At 58.4% G+C, this 14974-nt stretch overlaps 1 protein-coding gene across 1 annotated transcript; it reads right to left on the bottom strand.

Moving 5' to 3' along the window:
* Positions 1 to 2952: 2952 nt before the first annotated feature.
* Positions 2953 to 7309, bottom strand: LOC142003950 (membrane-spanning 4-domains subfamily A member 4A-like). Its single transcript, XM_074981344.1, has 7 exons — positions 7189 to 7309; positions 6406 to 6573; positions 5767 to 5883; positions 5083 to 5139; positions 4253 to 4408; positions 3715 to 3834; positions 2953 to 3331 (listed from the first exon to the last, which is right to left on the bottom strand). Exons 2-7 carry the CDS (start codon positions 6520 to 6522, stop codon positions 3236 to 3238), a joined length of 663 nt encoding a protein of 220 aa, XP_074837445.1. The 5' UTR covers positions 6523 to 6573; positions 7189 to 7309; the 3' UTR covers positions 2953 to 3235.
* Positions 7310 to 14974: the final 7665 nt, after the last annotated feature.

Genomic DNA, 14974 nt, shown 5'->3' with positions numbered 1-14974 from the left:
ACACACAGAGTGTTTGCACTGCAGAACCTTCCGCTGCTGGCAGCAGGGCAGGTCCCATCACTGGCCTGAGAAACGCCAGGGAAGCCAACAGGTGAATCCCAACATGGGTCTGGCTGTGTCCGCGCCCAGCGTGCAGCTCAGTCAGCTCCAGCACTCACAGCATGAAGTTTTCACAGCCCTGAGCACCGTGGCTGGCTCAGCCTCATGTTTACACACAGAGCGAGGCAGAGGCCGGTCGGCAGAACAGCCAAGTGGGGCCCTGTCCACCCCAGGGGAGCCTGGGAAAAGATGGAGCCAGACCTTCCAGGGCTGGGCTGGGCAGGGAGTGTGGGGGCTGCAAGCTGAGTGGCAGTTTGACTGGGGTGCAGGGCCCCTGGACTTTGCATGCTGCTTGCAAATAAACAAAACCTCCTCAGAGCCAATCTGGCCAGCCCTGAACTGTGCCTCCAGCTGGGATGTCCCTAGCACCCTGCCCTGACTAGCTGCCAAGCTCAGGCAACATGTGTGTCTGTTTATTGGGCGTTCGTGTGCATGCATGAGCCTAGGAATGCCCAAATCTGTCTGCCCCATCACAGCCAGGGGAGAGTCTCCCCGACTCTCGTACACCAATATCCCACTCCGTAACCTGGGGCAACCCCAGAGAGACCCGGCCAGGGCAAAGCCCTGTCCCCAGCCTGGCCTGCCTCCCGCTCACCCTCCACCAGCTGTGCAGCTGGCCCTGGCTGCAAACAGCTGAACTTGGACCCCAAACTGTAAACAAGGGGCCCATCCTGGGGAGCTCCAGAAACCCTGCTCTGCCCAGGCCTCACCACCACCAGGCCTCCCTGCTCGATGGCTGCATCTACCCTCCCAGCTGCTCTCTGAGCCAAGCACACTGTAGTTGGGAAAACCCCTCCCCTTTCTGCAATTTCTTCCTCAGCCAAACAGAGTGTTTCCCCTGTGTGCTGGGTGGTGTCTGGGAAAACAGGACATGCAGAAGGTACCAATTAAAAGCACTAGATTTGGGAATAAAAAATGTCACAGAAGAATGGGGATGGAGGTGACTGAGTCCAACCAATGCAACTAAACCATCCCAGCCAGGGCTTTGTCAAACCGGGACCTAGAGATATCTGCTTGATGCTGGCTGCCCCCCAAGCCCCCACCAGGAAGCAGTGGCCGAGCAGGTTGCTGGGCCCCAGGTGAGCCCCACGCCTGGCTGGGAGGTGGGACTGTGAGCACCAGGGTGGGGAGGTCAGCAGCTGGCAGACCTGCTCCTGTTAAAGGCACCGCTGACAGGAGCGCTGCATGGGACCAAGCCCCAGCTTTCCTGTCTGCCACAGCTGCTGGTGCCTCAGTCGGCTGCGCTTTTCTCCTGTACACAAACCCCGGGACTCTGTGGTGAGGCCCCCACAATGGGGAAAACACCCCCTCCCCTCCCTGCCCTTCCGCAGGGCCAGCATCCCTGGCGCCTGCTTGGCAAGGGACAATGGGGAGGAGGGGTCCCTCAGCTAGTACAGGGTGCACGCAGGCCCTCCCCAGTACAGCCCAGGCCGCCCAGGGGCCACTCCTGCCCTCAATACCACAGTGATCTGCAGGGGGCGCCATGCTGCTGGGGTCAGGGGGGCTCAGCAGGGGGCACCAGGGAGCTTGGCAGGGGGTTCCCTGCTGTGAATGGGGCTCGGGCTCAGGAAGGAGCAGCAGGTTACTGGGAGAGGGAGTCGTTTCTCAGCTGCTCTTCAGTGTTAACCTGTCAGGTCTGCTCCAGCCCAGGGCGAGTTCCTTAGGTCCCCACATCCTTCACCACAGGGCCCCAGGTGCAGACACTGCCTGCTCACACTGCACCTGCTGGGGCTGTGGACTGTTGAGGGGGACGGCGCAGATTTTTCCCTGCAATTGACTTCTACTTCCTTGCTACCTGCTTCAACCATTCGAAATCACTCCCCTCGCGGAGCTGGCGGAGACCCAGGAGTCCAGGCTTCCTCGCGCTAACCACTAGCCCCACCCCCAATCACAGCACACAGGTGTATCACCACAATCCCTTCCCACCCCCTAAGGCCCCTGGTGCCTGCCCCCTACCACCCCCTCCCCTCCATTCCCACCCATCTCTGATCCTTCCACCAATAACATTCACACCCTTTGCACACCTGAGCCCCTTCGCATTCGCCTGTGTGCCCAGCCCCCGCCAGCGCAGGTTTACACCCTCTCCAGATTTCCACCCAGGCCTGTATTTGAACTCCCAGCCCCTGGGGCTGCCTCATGTTTCATGCCCATCACCCAGACCATGCAGCTGGGCCTGGCGGGCTGCCCACCTGCGCACTCCCAGCACCACCCCATTCCTTTGCCATGGGCCCAGGAGCCACACATCCAGCCCCAGCACCATGCTCAGGTGAGCGCCATGCTGAGCAACGCTCCCTGGAGGGACAAAGGGGCCCCATGCAAGCCCGGTGAGGGACTCAGGCAGGAGCTGAGCCCTGGCTTGACCCCACTCAGCACCTCACCTGCGAGAAGATGGCTTAGTGGGGGAGGGGTGTTTCTTGTGAACCCCTCACTCAGCTGGCACCAGTTAGGTCTCTAACCTACCCCACGAGGAACACCAGCTCCCCAGGCTACCCACAGCCCCACATGGATTTAGCGCATGTCACTCCTTGCATTTTACTGCAGTGCTCAGACCTGAGCTGTGCACTGAGCCGGACCGATCTCAGCTTGTCCCCTTTACCGCAGTGCTGAGATCTGAGCCGTGCACCGAGCCCGACCGATCTCAGCTTGTCCCCTTTACTGCAGTGCAGGGGCCTGGGACATGCACCAAGCCTGCCTGTTCCCACCTCACCGCCTTTATTGCTGCATTAAATTCACTCGTTGGCAGGTGCCCTCCCAGGGTTTTGGTGTGTCTGCAACACCAAGGCCAGGCCTGGGGCTGCGGGTCTCTGCGCCAAGTCAGGGGATGCTGCGGAGTAAGAACCAGAGATGGGCTAGTCCTTGGTATGAAACGTTTACTGGGGGTGGAGAGAGGGGGTGAATGGCAGCAGAGGGGGTCAGACCCTTTCAGCAGGGACCAAGCTGTCATTGGCCAGGCTGGAGCCCCCGGCCCTCCTTTTCAATACGCTGCTGCGTGACCGCTTCGGAGACAGCACCCTCAGGAACAGGACTCCAGCGAGTGCTGCTATCCGCAGGGATGGCCCATGTGCGCTGGGGCCCCGGAAGGGCTGGCAGCAGCTTGCAGTGGCTCAGGTAGGTGGCTGCTGGCATTGGGCCCAGCTCAGGGGGTCTGGCAGTCCTGGTAAGGGGGTGGGCTTTTGTGGGCTTCCATGGTGGGGGCAGCTGGGGGGCCCATGGTCTGATAAATCACCACAGACTGGAGGGAGAGACAGGAGCAGAGTATGAGGGGCAGCCCTGGGGCCAGCCTATGTCCTGCCCCCACATTCCCCTGTGCCACCACGCCTCCCTTCTTCCCCCCACATTCCCCTGCAGCCCTACAGGGGACCGCACAGACACTGCCCATAAAATCACACCCCAGGCCCCTCCCTGGGCACACCTCTTAACTAGCCTAGAAAAAGATGGGTTGGAAACATTTTTTCCCCCCGAGGAAGCATAGCAGTCCTGACCGTGGGATTTAACCACTAGCCCCCACTTCCCTCTCTGAGCCAGGGGGAGAAGGCAGGAGTCTTGCCTCCCAGCCCCTCAGCTCGAACCCCAAACCTCCCTCCCCCTCCCTTCCCTCCCCCCCGAGACTGTCACCGTGTCACTGTAGCTGTCCCGGCAGATGGTTCTGCACCCGAACGCAGCGCTGGAGATGGAGACACAGAACTCCAGGATGGTGAAGACCAGGAGAATCATAGCCACTCCGTAGATGGTATCCTAATCAGGGGAGACCCTCCAGGACTGACTGACACAGCTCCCCACACTGAGCCTCCTACTCCCTGCAGCAAGGCAATCCCTATAGGGCCCCTACCCTGCCCCCCTCAGCACCAGGCCCCCAGCTGGGCTCCCACCCTGCCCCCCTCAGAATCTTGCCACCTGCAGGGTCCCACCCTGCCCCCCCACCACAAAGCCCTCCCAATGGGCTCCCACCGTGCCCCTGCTGGGCCCAAACCTTCCCACCTCAACACAGCACAACCTGCTCAGCCCCCGTCCCACTCCCTGTCTCCTGCCTCCCCGTAATGCCATGCCAGGCACCAGGCCCAGCTGCTCCACCCTGCTGAGCTGGTCTCAGGCAGCACCGATGCCCCAGCTCAGCTGGGCAGAGCTGGGCAGGCCCGAGGGCACCCCGACTCACCATGGGCACTTGGGAGGCCGGGGCGCAGGACATGGACCCCTGGTCCCAATCACAGAAGCGGTAAGGGTAGTACATGACGAACGAGAGGGAATGGAGAATGATGCCCACTCCGGACAGGACGGCACTGATGATGTTCATAGCCAGCATGGCCTTCACCTGGGAGAGGTGGGAATCACAGGCAGGGAAGCCCAGGGCCTCATCCCCACCCCCCGCCCAGCTGTCCACACCTGCTCCGTCCTCGCCCACTCTCCATGCTGACTGGGGGAGATTTCACATCAAGCAACACAAGCTGAGGGGGTCCCAGCTGGCCCTATACCCAGAGCTCTCCTGCTCCTTTTCACATTGCCCAGCCCCAAACGGGCACTTGGCTGATGTCCGCCGTAGTTTCCACTGACACCGGCCTGAGGTTTTGGGGATTTTAATTTTCATTTTCCCTCCACTTTTTAGTAGCTACCAGCTAACAATTTGCTCTTTGCAGGGGCAACTGTTGGCCATTTCCAGCCCTTTGGGAAGGGCTAAAAAAATCTGGTGAAGGGGGAGAATTTTAGAGGCTGTTTTGGGATGAAATTTTCCATTTTGGGCAATTTTCACCTGCAAATTCTGCCTTTTCTGACTAGTTTTGGGTTTAAAAGTTTCCATTTTCAGCAGTTTGTAGCTGGTTCTATATGGGGGGGGTGTTAAATTTTGGGGGAAGAGTCACAATTTTCCACCGGTACTTTCACAGTGAACTTGCACCAAGAGTTTTCATGTTTTCATTTGCCGGGGCAGGGGAGGAACCCCACGGAATTCCAGCTGGCTGAAAAAACCAGGACAAACATCTTGTTCCTTACCAATGAAATCTTGGGTTTCTTGGCAGCCGCCACACTGAGGGACCCTGAAATGATGAACTGGGAGGAAAGCAGACATGGGTGAAGGCTGCTGCCCACTCTCCACCCAACAGCAAGTGAGACTGTACCGGTGCCCTCCCGCCGGTGCCTCAGTTTCCCCGCCAGCCATTCGGGATAATGGCAATTCCCTCCCGCAGCAGCAGGGTGAGGATCAATCCACTGGGATGGGAGGAATGGGGATGTCAGACGTTGGCCAACTCACTAAACACCCCGGGGATCCCTCCCCGCATGCCAAGGGCCTTATGTGCCCCACACTTCCCAGCCAGACCTGGGTCACTCCAGATTCCCCCATTCTACCCTTTCCCCTACGCTGGGGCACTGTGTGCCCTACAAGGACTCAGCTGAAGATGGGGAAGGGGAGTCTGCACAGACATACAGCCAGCGGCCACCCCAAAGGACTCAGAGGAAATGCACAAGCTTACCCAGCAGGCCAGCAGCAGGTCAGGGGCCAACCACCAGCTCCCCTAGCTCCACGGCCAAAGTCCCAGCCACTCTCTTACCACTGACAGTGCTGCCTGGGCTCCCAGAGACTGTGGCCAGGCTCAGAGCACGGTGCAGGATCACTACACTGTCCTGCAGGGAGGATTTGGAGAGGATATCCTCCCTTATTCTGCCACCAGGACTTACCAGGCTCCCCATCCACACAGGGGTCCCTACATCCATCGAAACCAGATGGTGATTGTCTGCCATGAGCAGGATGATGCCAAAAGCTATTAGCATGACACTCGTCAGTATTTGTGTGATCTGCCGAGAGACCATGGGGCAGAGTGTTACTGGTCAGGAGGCACATCCTAGGGAACTTATTACGTGGCTACTCAGCCCTTACTATGTGGCTACTCAGTCCTTACTATGCAGCTACTCACTCCTTACTACACGGAATCTTTATTTTCTAAATAGCAAATCATTCACTAGAGGATAAAGCCTCTAAACAGAGGCTTAGGTTTGTGTTCTGTTCCCAATTCTGCCTCTTACCTGCTGGTTGACCACAGGAAAACCCCCTTCCCTACTGTGACTCAGTTTCTCCATGATTCCTCATTTGTAAAGTACTACAAAATGATAGGTGCTCCCTAGGAGCCATGGATGATCATCAATACTAAGGCTACCAAGGCCTTGCTACAAATTAGCTCAAGCTGAGCTTCTCAAAGTTATTTTTAGGCACCTTAATTGCAGGTTCATGCATCTTCTGCTTGAGAAAAGTGCCTGAGTTAGGTGCCTAATTCCCACAGACTTTCCATGACCTGCAGGTGGCCAACCTGTGCAACTCACCCCCAGAGCCAGGGGCTCCCCCTGGTAGAATTTGCGTAAAGACCGGGGTTGGGCAGAGGACTGGTGCTCGGGTATGATCTGCGTCAGCAGGACGACTCCTGAGGGCCCGGCCTCCATGTGGGCTGCGGACGGCTGTCCCCAGTGTGCAGACAGGAACCAACAGAGCAACTAGGAGGGGGATGAACGGAAAGAAAGGAAAGTTTCCCAATTAGGTGGATAATAACTGGGAGCCAGGACTCCCGGGCTCTCCCCGGGCAGTGAGGTGCAGTGGTTAGAGCAGGGGGGGTGGGGGGCTCCCGGGACACTCGGACTAGGGGGGTGGAGCTGGGGGGCCAGAGCCCTTTTCCCAAGGAACCAGCCCCCTCCTGCCCCCGCAGCTCAGGGGTCTCTCCGCGGCCGGGAGCCCCCCACCTCCCGGCGCAGCGCAGCGCTCGCCCAGCCGCTCTGCGGAGAGGCCCGCAGGGAGCCCCCCCCGGCCGCTGGGCCCGGCCCGACCCGGGGAAGCGGCGGTCTCCGGCCCAGGGCGCGGCGGGCAAAGCGCAGGACGGGCTCCGGGGACCCCCGCCGCCCCCGGGGCTGCTCCGCTGCGTGCGCCGCCCCCGGGCTCCTGCCTGGCGCTGCCCGGCCAGCGGCTCCGAAGCGCCCCGCGGAGGGGGGGGGGGCGGCGCTGACTTCAGCCTGCCCCCCCCCCGCACCCCATCTCCGCGGCTCCCTCCAGCTCTTCGGGGCGCAGCGCGAACCCCGGCCCCGATCACCCCCAACTCCTCCACCCCGCGGACCCACCTGCCGGCGTCGGGCTGCTGGGGTGGCACCGCTGCAGACACGCCGGGGGCGGGAAGGGGCGTTGCTCTGGGTTAGTTTTGGTTTGACTGGTCGGTGCCTTGTCTGGTCCGAGTGGGGGCGACGTGCGGGCCTGGGCCTTCCCCGAGCAGCCAGGCCTGGAGCCCGGACAGCCGGACAGTTTCACTTAGGAGCTGTGGTGCGGCAGCCCCACTTCTGCTCCCAGGAGACGAACCCCTTAGTCCTTAAGGTGCTCCAGGACGGCTTGTTTTCTGGGCCTTTCACAATGATGTTCCTCTCTCGGGCTTGAGTTCGGTGCTTCCAGAGGGGCAGCCTGTTGGGCTGTAGCTTCACAAAACCATGAATCTGAAGAAGTGGGTCTTTCCCCCGGGAAAGCTAAAAAAGACATTTGTGAGTATTTAAGGAGTTACAGGACTGCTTGTTTTATTCTTTGAGCAGTGAGTTACTGAAATCATGAATAAAAAAAAAGCCCCATCGGGTAATAAAAGTAATAAAGATAATTGTGATAAGCTGTCCTGCAATTCATTTTCGATCTGTTGACAGCACTAGTTTCTATTGAAAATCAATTGGCTAAACTGTAAGAGATAAAGGCAGTAACCCAGAATGTAGTAGGCATCCTTCAGTCTGCATAGACTATGGATCGCGCCCTTTATAGTTTCAATTGAGGACTTCATTACAGCGTCTATTGTGACTATCAGAGGGGTAGCCGTGTTAGTCTGGATCTGTAGAGCAACGAAGGGTCCTGTGGCACCTTATAGACTAACAGAAAAGTTTAGAGCAAGAGCTTTCGTGAGTTAACTCACTTCTTCAGATGCATCTGAAGAAGTGAGTTAACTCACGAAAGCTCATGCTCTAAACTTTTCTGTTAGTCTATAAGGTGCCACAGGACCCTTCGTTGCTCTATTGTGACTATGAAGACCCACACGAGAGTGACAGTCCTTGCTGCATCTCTTGCAGATGTGGTGGGTGTCTGGCAAGTCCTTAGTGTGCTTTCTAATGTCTGTTAGGGAAAGTGAGCAGATTTCATTTCGTCTAAGGAATGGTAAGAGGGAGACCAGCAAAATAAAGACACTGGATTTCAAGAAGACAGACTTTCGCAGACTCAGGGAAGTTTGTAGGTAAGCTCCTGTGGGAAGCAACACTACACGGAAAAACATCTGAAGGCAGTTGGCAGTTTTTCAAAGAAGCATTATTAAGGACACATGAGCAAAACTATTCCACTGTGTAGGAAAGATAGGAAATAGAGCAACAGACCATGTGGGCTTAACCAGGAGCTCTTGAATGATCTAAAAATTAAAAAGGAGCCTACAAAAAACAGAAATTAGATGAAATTACAAAGGTTGAATATAAACAAATAACACAAGCATGGAGGGGCAAAATTTGAATGATGAAGGCACAAAACAATCTCAAACTAGCTGGGGACATAAACGGTAACAAGAAAACATTCTCCAAAGATATTAGAAGCAGGAGGAAGACCAAAGATGGGGTCGGCCCACTGCTCAATGAAGAGGGAAAAATAAAAATATAAAATGCAGAAATGGTGTTCTTTGTTCCAAAACTTGAAATAGGAAAAGAACAAGTTTAAAATTTCTCAACAGCGTTAGATATCTTCAATTCACCAGGGACTGATGAAACGTATCCCAAAAATATCTCAGCCATTAGCTAGCCTCTTTAAAAGTCACCGAAGGTGGGTGAGATTCCAGACGACTGGAAAAGGGCAAAAATTGTGTCCATTTATAGAAAGAGAAATAAGGACAACCCAGGACACGACAGACCAGTCAGCTTAACTTCCGCGCCAGAAAAAATAAGGAAACAAATAATGAGGGAACCCTCTTGCAAATATTTGGAAGATGGTGATAAGAAGGAGATAAATAATCATCAGCGTGGATTTGTAAAGACTGAATCATATCTAATCGCTTTCTTTGACAGGACAACAAGCTGTGTGGATAAGAGGGAAGGGAGAGGTGTGGTATACCTAGAGTTTAGTAAAGTGTATGATACAGTCTTGCATGACCACCTAATAAATAACCTAGGGAAATACAGCCTAGACAGGACTACGATAAGATGGGTGTGTAACTAGTTGGTACCAATTCCCAGAGCGTAGGTATAAATGGTTCACACTCATGCTGGAAGGGCATAACAAGTGGGGTTCTGCAGGGAGCAGTTCTGGGCCCAGCTCTATTCAATATCTTCATCGATGATTTCGATAATGGCATAGAGAGCATAAGTTGTAAGGTTTGCAGCTGATACCAAACTGGGAGGAGTTGTGAGTGCGGTGGAGCATATGATTAAAATTCAAAATGATCCGGACAAATAGGAGAAATGGTCTGAGGTAACAGAATGAAGTTCAAGCAGGAAAAATGCAAAGTCCTCTGCTTAGAAAGGAACAGCCCATTGCACAAACCCGGAATGGGAACTGACTGCTAGGAAGGAGCACTGCGGAAGGGGATCGATGAGGCATAGTGGACCACAAGCTAACTATGAGTCAGTAGCGTGAGGCTATTGCAAAAAAACCAACCCCATACTGGGAGCAAGGCACAAGAAGTAATTCTTCCGCCCTGCTCTGCTGTGCCCTTTCAGAGCAGGTGAGACAAACACCTGTCAGGGATGATCTGGTGCCTGGTCCTGTCCCGAGTGCAGGAGATGAGCTGAGGGCTACTCGGGTCCCTTCCTGTCCTCGTCATCTCTGAGTCTATGAGTCTTGTTTTATTTGTCTCTACCGAAGAGAGCCTCTCAGACGGGTACCTCTGAGCCGAGAGCTCAAGGCCCTGGGGCGGGAACAGCTCGCTGTAGGAGCGCCTGGTCGTTCTAACGTTACACGCACTTTGAGCGTGGCTTCAGGTCGAGGTTGTGCCAAGTTTTTCTTTCCTTCTACAATAATTAGCTGGGCTGGAGCCCCAGTTGCAGCTCCACCCGCAAGTGGAAGTTGGGCTGGAAGAAAGTTAGATACAGAAATGTCTTGTAATATACGGCCTAAGTTCACGGGCTGGGCTCTGTGCTGGCTGCAGGGATTGCTCTGTTGGGGTCTGGGCCGTGCCCCACGCTGGCCGGGGGAAGGGCTGGCATGGTGCTGAGGGGGACTCTGCCAGGGGGCTGAGCTGGGACCTGCACTGGCTGTGGGGGAGGGGCTGGCATGGTGTGGGCAGGGGCCCGTTTGGGGGGCTGGGCTGGGATCCGCGCTGGCTGGGAGAGGGGATGGGGCTGGCAGGGTGTGGGCAGGGGCCTGTTGGGGGGGCTGGGCTGAGATCCGCGCTGGCTGGGAGAGGGGCTGGCATGGGGGAAGGACTCTGTCGGGGGGCTGGGCCAGGCCCCACACTAGCCAGGGGTGCAGCTGGGCTGGCACGGTGTGTGTATGTGGGGGCGAGATGGTAGGAACTTGCCCAGACAGACAGATGGATGGACACAGCAAAAATAGTATCTAAGACACGGTGCTCCCGTCAGCGGAGGCTGAAGTTACCTGCAAACACCTCCAGCTGTCAGGGGCCTGAGTGGTCCCGGGGATCGTGGTTCACGTTGCCCCCCACCCACAAAACCCGACCCGGCACCGGGGGGAGCCAGGAGGAGTCGAAGGGCTGCAGGAAACACTGGTGCAGCCCACACACCTTGGCATGGGTCCCTGTCCCGTGTCGTGGTACCCGGACCCCTTCACAGAGAAAAAACAAGAGTCCTCTTCGGGCTGTGCTGAGCACCAGCTGGCCTTTAGCTCAAGCTGCAGAGATGCCTGCGCTAAGCTCCCGAGGTCCCAGGTGGGAGCCTGCCTGTTAGCAGTTATACCACCAAGGTGCAGCCCCCTGGGACTGCGTAACATACTCCCAGAGGCAGGTTGCTGCTCCATCTAGTGGCCCCGGACCACTCACAGCAGGAAAGCAGGAGCCTCCTCTGCAGCCTGAGCTAAGACACAGAAGCTTTTATCTCCAGCTGCAGCAGCCCCTCAGTTGCCCTGAGCCCCGGCAGGCCCAGGTTCGAGCTGGCCTGTGAGCGGTTACACCACCATGATGCCCCCAGCACCCCATGCCACGTGCCAGGCGCTCCAGCAGCAAGAAGCAACTCTTCCTGTCGCTGCCGGTGGCGGCATCGCCTGCAGAGCTGGGCCCCCAGAATCCGGCCACTCTGCTGGGGTCAGTTGGGCTCTGACGTCTTCTTCGATGCAGATGGTGCACAGGGTGAGGCAATGGCCCAGATGTGATGGGCTGCGGGGAGTCCTGGAGGGTTGGGGGAGCAGGGAGACCTGGGGGTCAGGAGTCGGCACCAAACTCAATTCGCCAGGGTGCCATTTTCCCTAACGCCGGCCCCGGCCAGGCCATCAAGCTCCTCGGCCACACTGTGTGCAGAGGTTTCCTCGATGTGTGGGGCTGGAGCGGCCCTCAAGAGGGCATCAGGCCAGAGCCCAGCACCAGGCAGGGTCCAGGGACCTCAGAGTGGCCCTGACAGTGACAGAGGATGGCCAGCCTGGTCGACAGCGCTGCAGTAACAGGCCTCCCTTGGGGCCTGCTCGGGGCTGGGCCCAGCTGTTCTTTGGGGCCGGGTGTCCTTGGGGTGCTCACAAACAGTTGCACTTGTGGGACCAGCGCTGGGCGAGCCGTCCTTAGCCGGTATTGTGTGGGGCTGTTCCCTGGCTGCCCTGCCCCCTCTCGGGCCACATCCCAGATCTCAGCAAGCCAGCCCCATGCAGTGCTATATGCGGCCGTTCCCCATCTGCCCCACCCCAGATGCAGCTGCATCTCAGCCCCCTATGCACACAATCCCACAGGCTGTGGGTGGAAAGCGAGTTGTGCAGATCAGGCCTTTCTGGTGGTGTGAGTGAAACCTCCATCATCCTAACCCTCCATTTGCCAGTCCCTGAGCCTAAACAAAGGCCCCCACTCTGGGGTGGAGCAGCTGGGGGACAGACACACATAACGCCCCAGGAAGACAGCTCAGCCAGTGCTGAGAGGCAGCCATGTGCTGCTCAATGGCCTGGCCAGCTCAGTTGGTAGAATAGAAGACTCTCAGCGTCATGGGGTCGAGCCCCTCTGGGGCAGCTCCCATCCTGGACAGACTTTCTCAGCCAACCCGGTAATTCCAGCAGCTGAGCGCGGCTCCGGCACAGAGCACCAACCCAGGGGGTGGAGGGAACATTCCTGCCTGCACGATGCCAACTCTGTGCTCGGAGAACCAGGCAGAGCTCAGCACAGTGCCCCTGGGCCCTGCTGCCCCTAGAAGGGGACAATGGAGCCACCAATGCATTGTGAGCCCCACCCGGGAGTCCCAGCTCCCCACCCCACCCCACTCTAACCACTAGACCACACTCCCACTCCCTGTGAGAAGCTCACAGTCAATTTGCTTCCCCGGGGGGGAAATGTTTAATGTCATGAAAACACAAGAGAAAGGTGCCTGCCACTGAGACGGGGAGGAGAAGTAAGAGTGGAGGGGGAAGCCGGGAAAGGACTGGGGGCTCCAGGCCAAGAAAGGGGGACGGGGGGAGGGGCAAGGCCAGCAAGGGAGGAGGGGGAACAGGGGATGGGGCTGGACTGCTCCGGGCCAGAGGGCTGGCAGGTAGATCACTGAGGCGAGGGTGGGGGCCACTCGCCAGCCCTCAGGGCTTTGCTTCGGGTTCTGTCCCAGCCCCCGAAGCCCACAGCGTCTCTGGGGGCTCTGCTCCAGCCCCACAGAGATCCCTGCGGACGTCTCAGAGCCGTGAGATGTCATAGGCACTGCAAGGAAAAGGGAGAGGGGTGAGGGGGGGCTGGCCTGGGGGCCTGCAGGCCCAAGAGGGGATGGGGGGCATCTCTCACCTCCTCTGCTTGTGGCCCCCACATCGGGGACACTTCCCATATTTACCACCTGGGGATGGAGGAAACCAGTGTGAACAGTGCAAAGTGGGGTCCTGGCTCCCAGCCCCACCAGCCCCTTCCCCCCCCAAGAGCCAGCGGGAGAACCCAGGCATCCTGGCTCCCAGCCCCCTCCCTTCCCAGAGCCAGTGGGAGAACCCAGGTGTCCTGGCTCCCAGCCCCACCAGTCCCCTCCCCTCCCAGAGCCAGTGGGAGAACCCAGGCGTCCTGGCTCCCAGCCCCACCAGCCCCTTCCCCCCCCAAGAGCCAGCGGGAGAACCCAGGCATCCTGGCTCCCAGCCCCCTCCCTTCCCAGAGCCAGTGGGAGAACCCAGGTGTCCTGGCTCCCAGCCCCACCAGTCCCCTCCCCTCCCAGAGCCAGTGGGAGAACCCAGGCGTCCTGGCTCCCAGCTCAGCCCCACTCACAGGTGAGGATGAAGATGCCCAGAACGAAAAGGACGGCAGCAGCCACCAGGCCCCACTTGCGCAGGGAGTAGTAATCTGGAAGGAAGGGGGGCTGTGAGTGCATGGGGAGGGGCAGCACCCCCTGCTGCCTGGGGCGGGCACCACAGCTACCCACCGTAAGAGAAGATTTCCTCCTGGCTTCGGTCCGGTCCTGTGAGAGCAGAGGGAGAGTTACCACTGTGCCTAGCTGGGGGTGGGAGGGGCGGGACAGGGCCCTTTCCTGACCTGGCCCAGCCCCTGGGTGCCCGTGGCTTGCCAGCTAGGGCCTGAAAGAAGAATCTCTGAGTAAAAAGCCACCTCTGGGGTGGAGCATGGGGGAGCAGTTATCCAGGGAGCCCTCAGCTGGCCCCAAGGTGCAGCCACCTCTGGGGTGGGGCCTGGGAGCTGGTTATATGGGGCGCCCTCACCTGGCCCCAAGGTGCAGCCACCTCTGGGGTGGGGTCTGGGAGCTGGTTACATGGGGTGCCCTCAGCTGGTCCCAAGGTGCAGCCACCTCTGGGGTGGGGCCTGGGAGCTGGGTGGTTCACCTACCTGAAGCAGTCGTGCTCCTGCTTCTGAGATTCGAGCCTCCGGACCGTTTGTTGGCTGCAATCAAAGGCAAATGGGACTCACAGCTTGGACCCTTCTGCCCCCGCCGGCTCTGCCAGCACCCATGGGAGCACCACCCCCTCAAGGCACAGCCAGCGTGTTAACCAGTGGGTGCTGAACTGGGACTTACCCCCTTGGTCCTCCTCAGGGGTTGCCTTGCCTGGCAGGGCTGTCACAAAGAGATTCTCCACGTCATTCTCTGTTGGAGCAAAGGGCTAAGTGGAGGGTTTGAGGCGGGCAGGTTTTTAGGCAAGACACCCCCCACCCATGGCCGTCCCCAGACACCCGGCTTCCAGTGTGGGTGTGTCCCTGCAGGAGGGGCTGAGCCTGGCTCTGCATGTCGCTGTGTATGCATGAGAGCTGCTTGCTGCCCGACAACAGACCTGTCTGCTGCAGATCATACTCCCTGTACAGCACCTCATTGAGGGGGATTCCCCCACACCTCCGCCAGGCTTGCAGGGAGCTGAATCTCAGCGAGAAGGCTCCTGAGACAGGGAGAAGCAGGGCCATGCCCAGGCTCACCTGAAAGGACGGAATCTGAGGGAGACCTGCCCTGCCCCACTTGGAGCCTGGCTCACAGGCCTCCAAACTAACCACTAGATCACACTCCCCTCCCAGAGCTGCTCTAGCACCCAGGAAGCCTTGCTCCCAGCCCCACCAGGACAGCCTGCCCCTCGTACAGGGGTTTTCCCCAGGCTGGACTGCCTGGGCCCCAGGGTGTGGGTGCTGGTGCTCCCTGGGACGCGGGCCCACAGCAAGAGGCAGGGGTGGGGCAGGGGAGCTGGTTATCCAAGGAACTCTCACCTAGTGTTCAGGTGCAGCCACCTCTGGGGTGGGATGTGGGGACTGGTTATTCAGGGCTCCCTTGCCTGCCCCCAAGGTCCAGCCACCTCTGGGGTGGGGCC

The sequence above is a fragment of the Carettochelys insculpta genome, chromosome 30 (assembly GCF_033958435.1).
Source record: "Carettochelys insculpta isolate YL-2023 chromosome 30, ASM3395843v1, whole genome shotgun sequence".
Lineage (NCBI taxonomy): Eukaryota > Metazoa > Chordata > Testudines > Carettochelyidae > Carettochelys > Carettochelys insculpta.
This window is presented reverse-complemented; position numbering and strand designations above follow the sequence as displayed.

Bases quoted from the DNA above. Each gene is read 5' to 3' on its own strand.
- LOC142003950 (XM_074981344.1), bottom strand. From the start codon at position 6,522: ATGGAGGCCGGGCCCTCAGGAGTCGTCCTGCTGACGCAGATCATACCC. The intron at 3,835-4,252 runs GTGAGTCGGGGT...TCCCCTGATTAG, and splicing joins CGGCCTCCCAAGTGCCCATG to GATACCATCTACGGAGTGGC. The intron at 3,332-3,714 runs GTGACAGTCTCG...CTCTCCCTCCAG, and splicing joins GGGACAGCTACAGTGACACG to TCTGTGGTGATTTATCAGAC.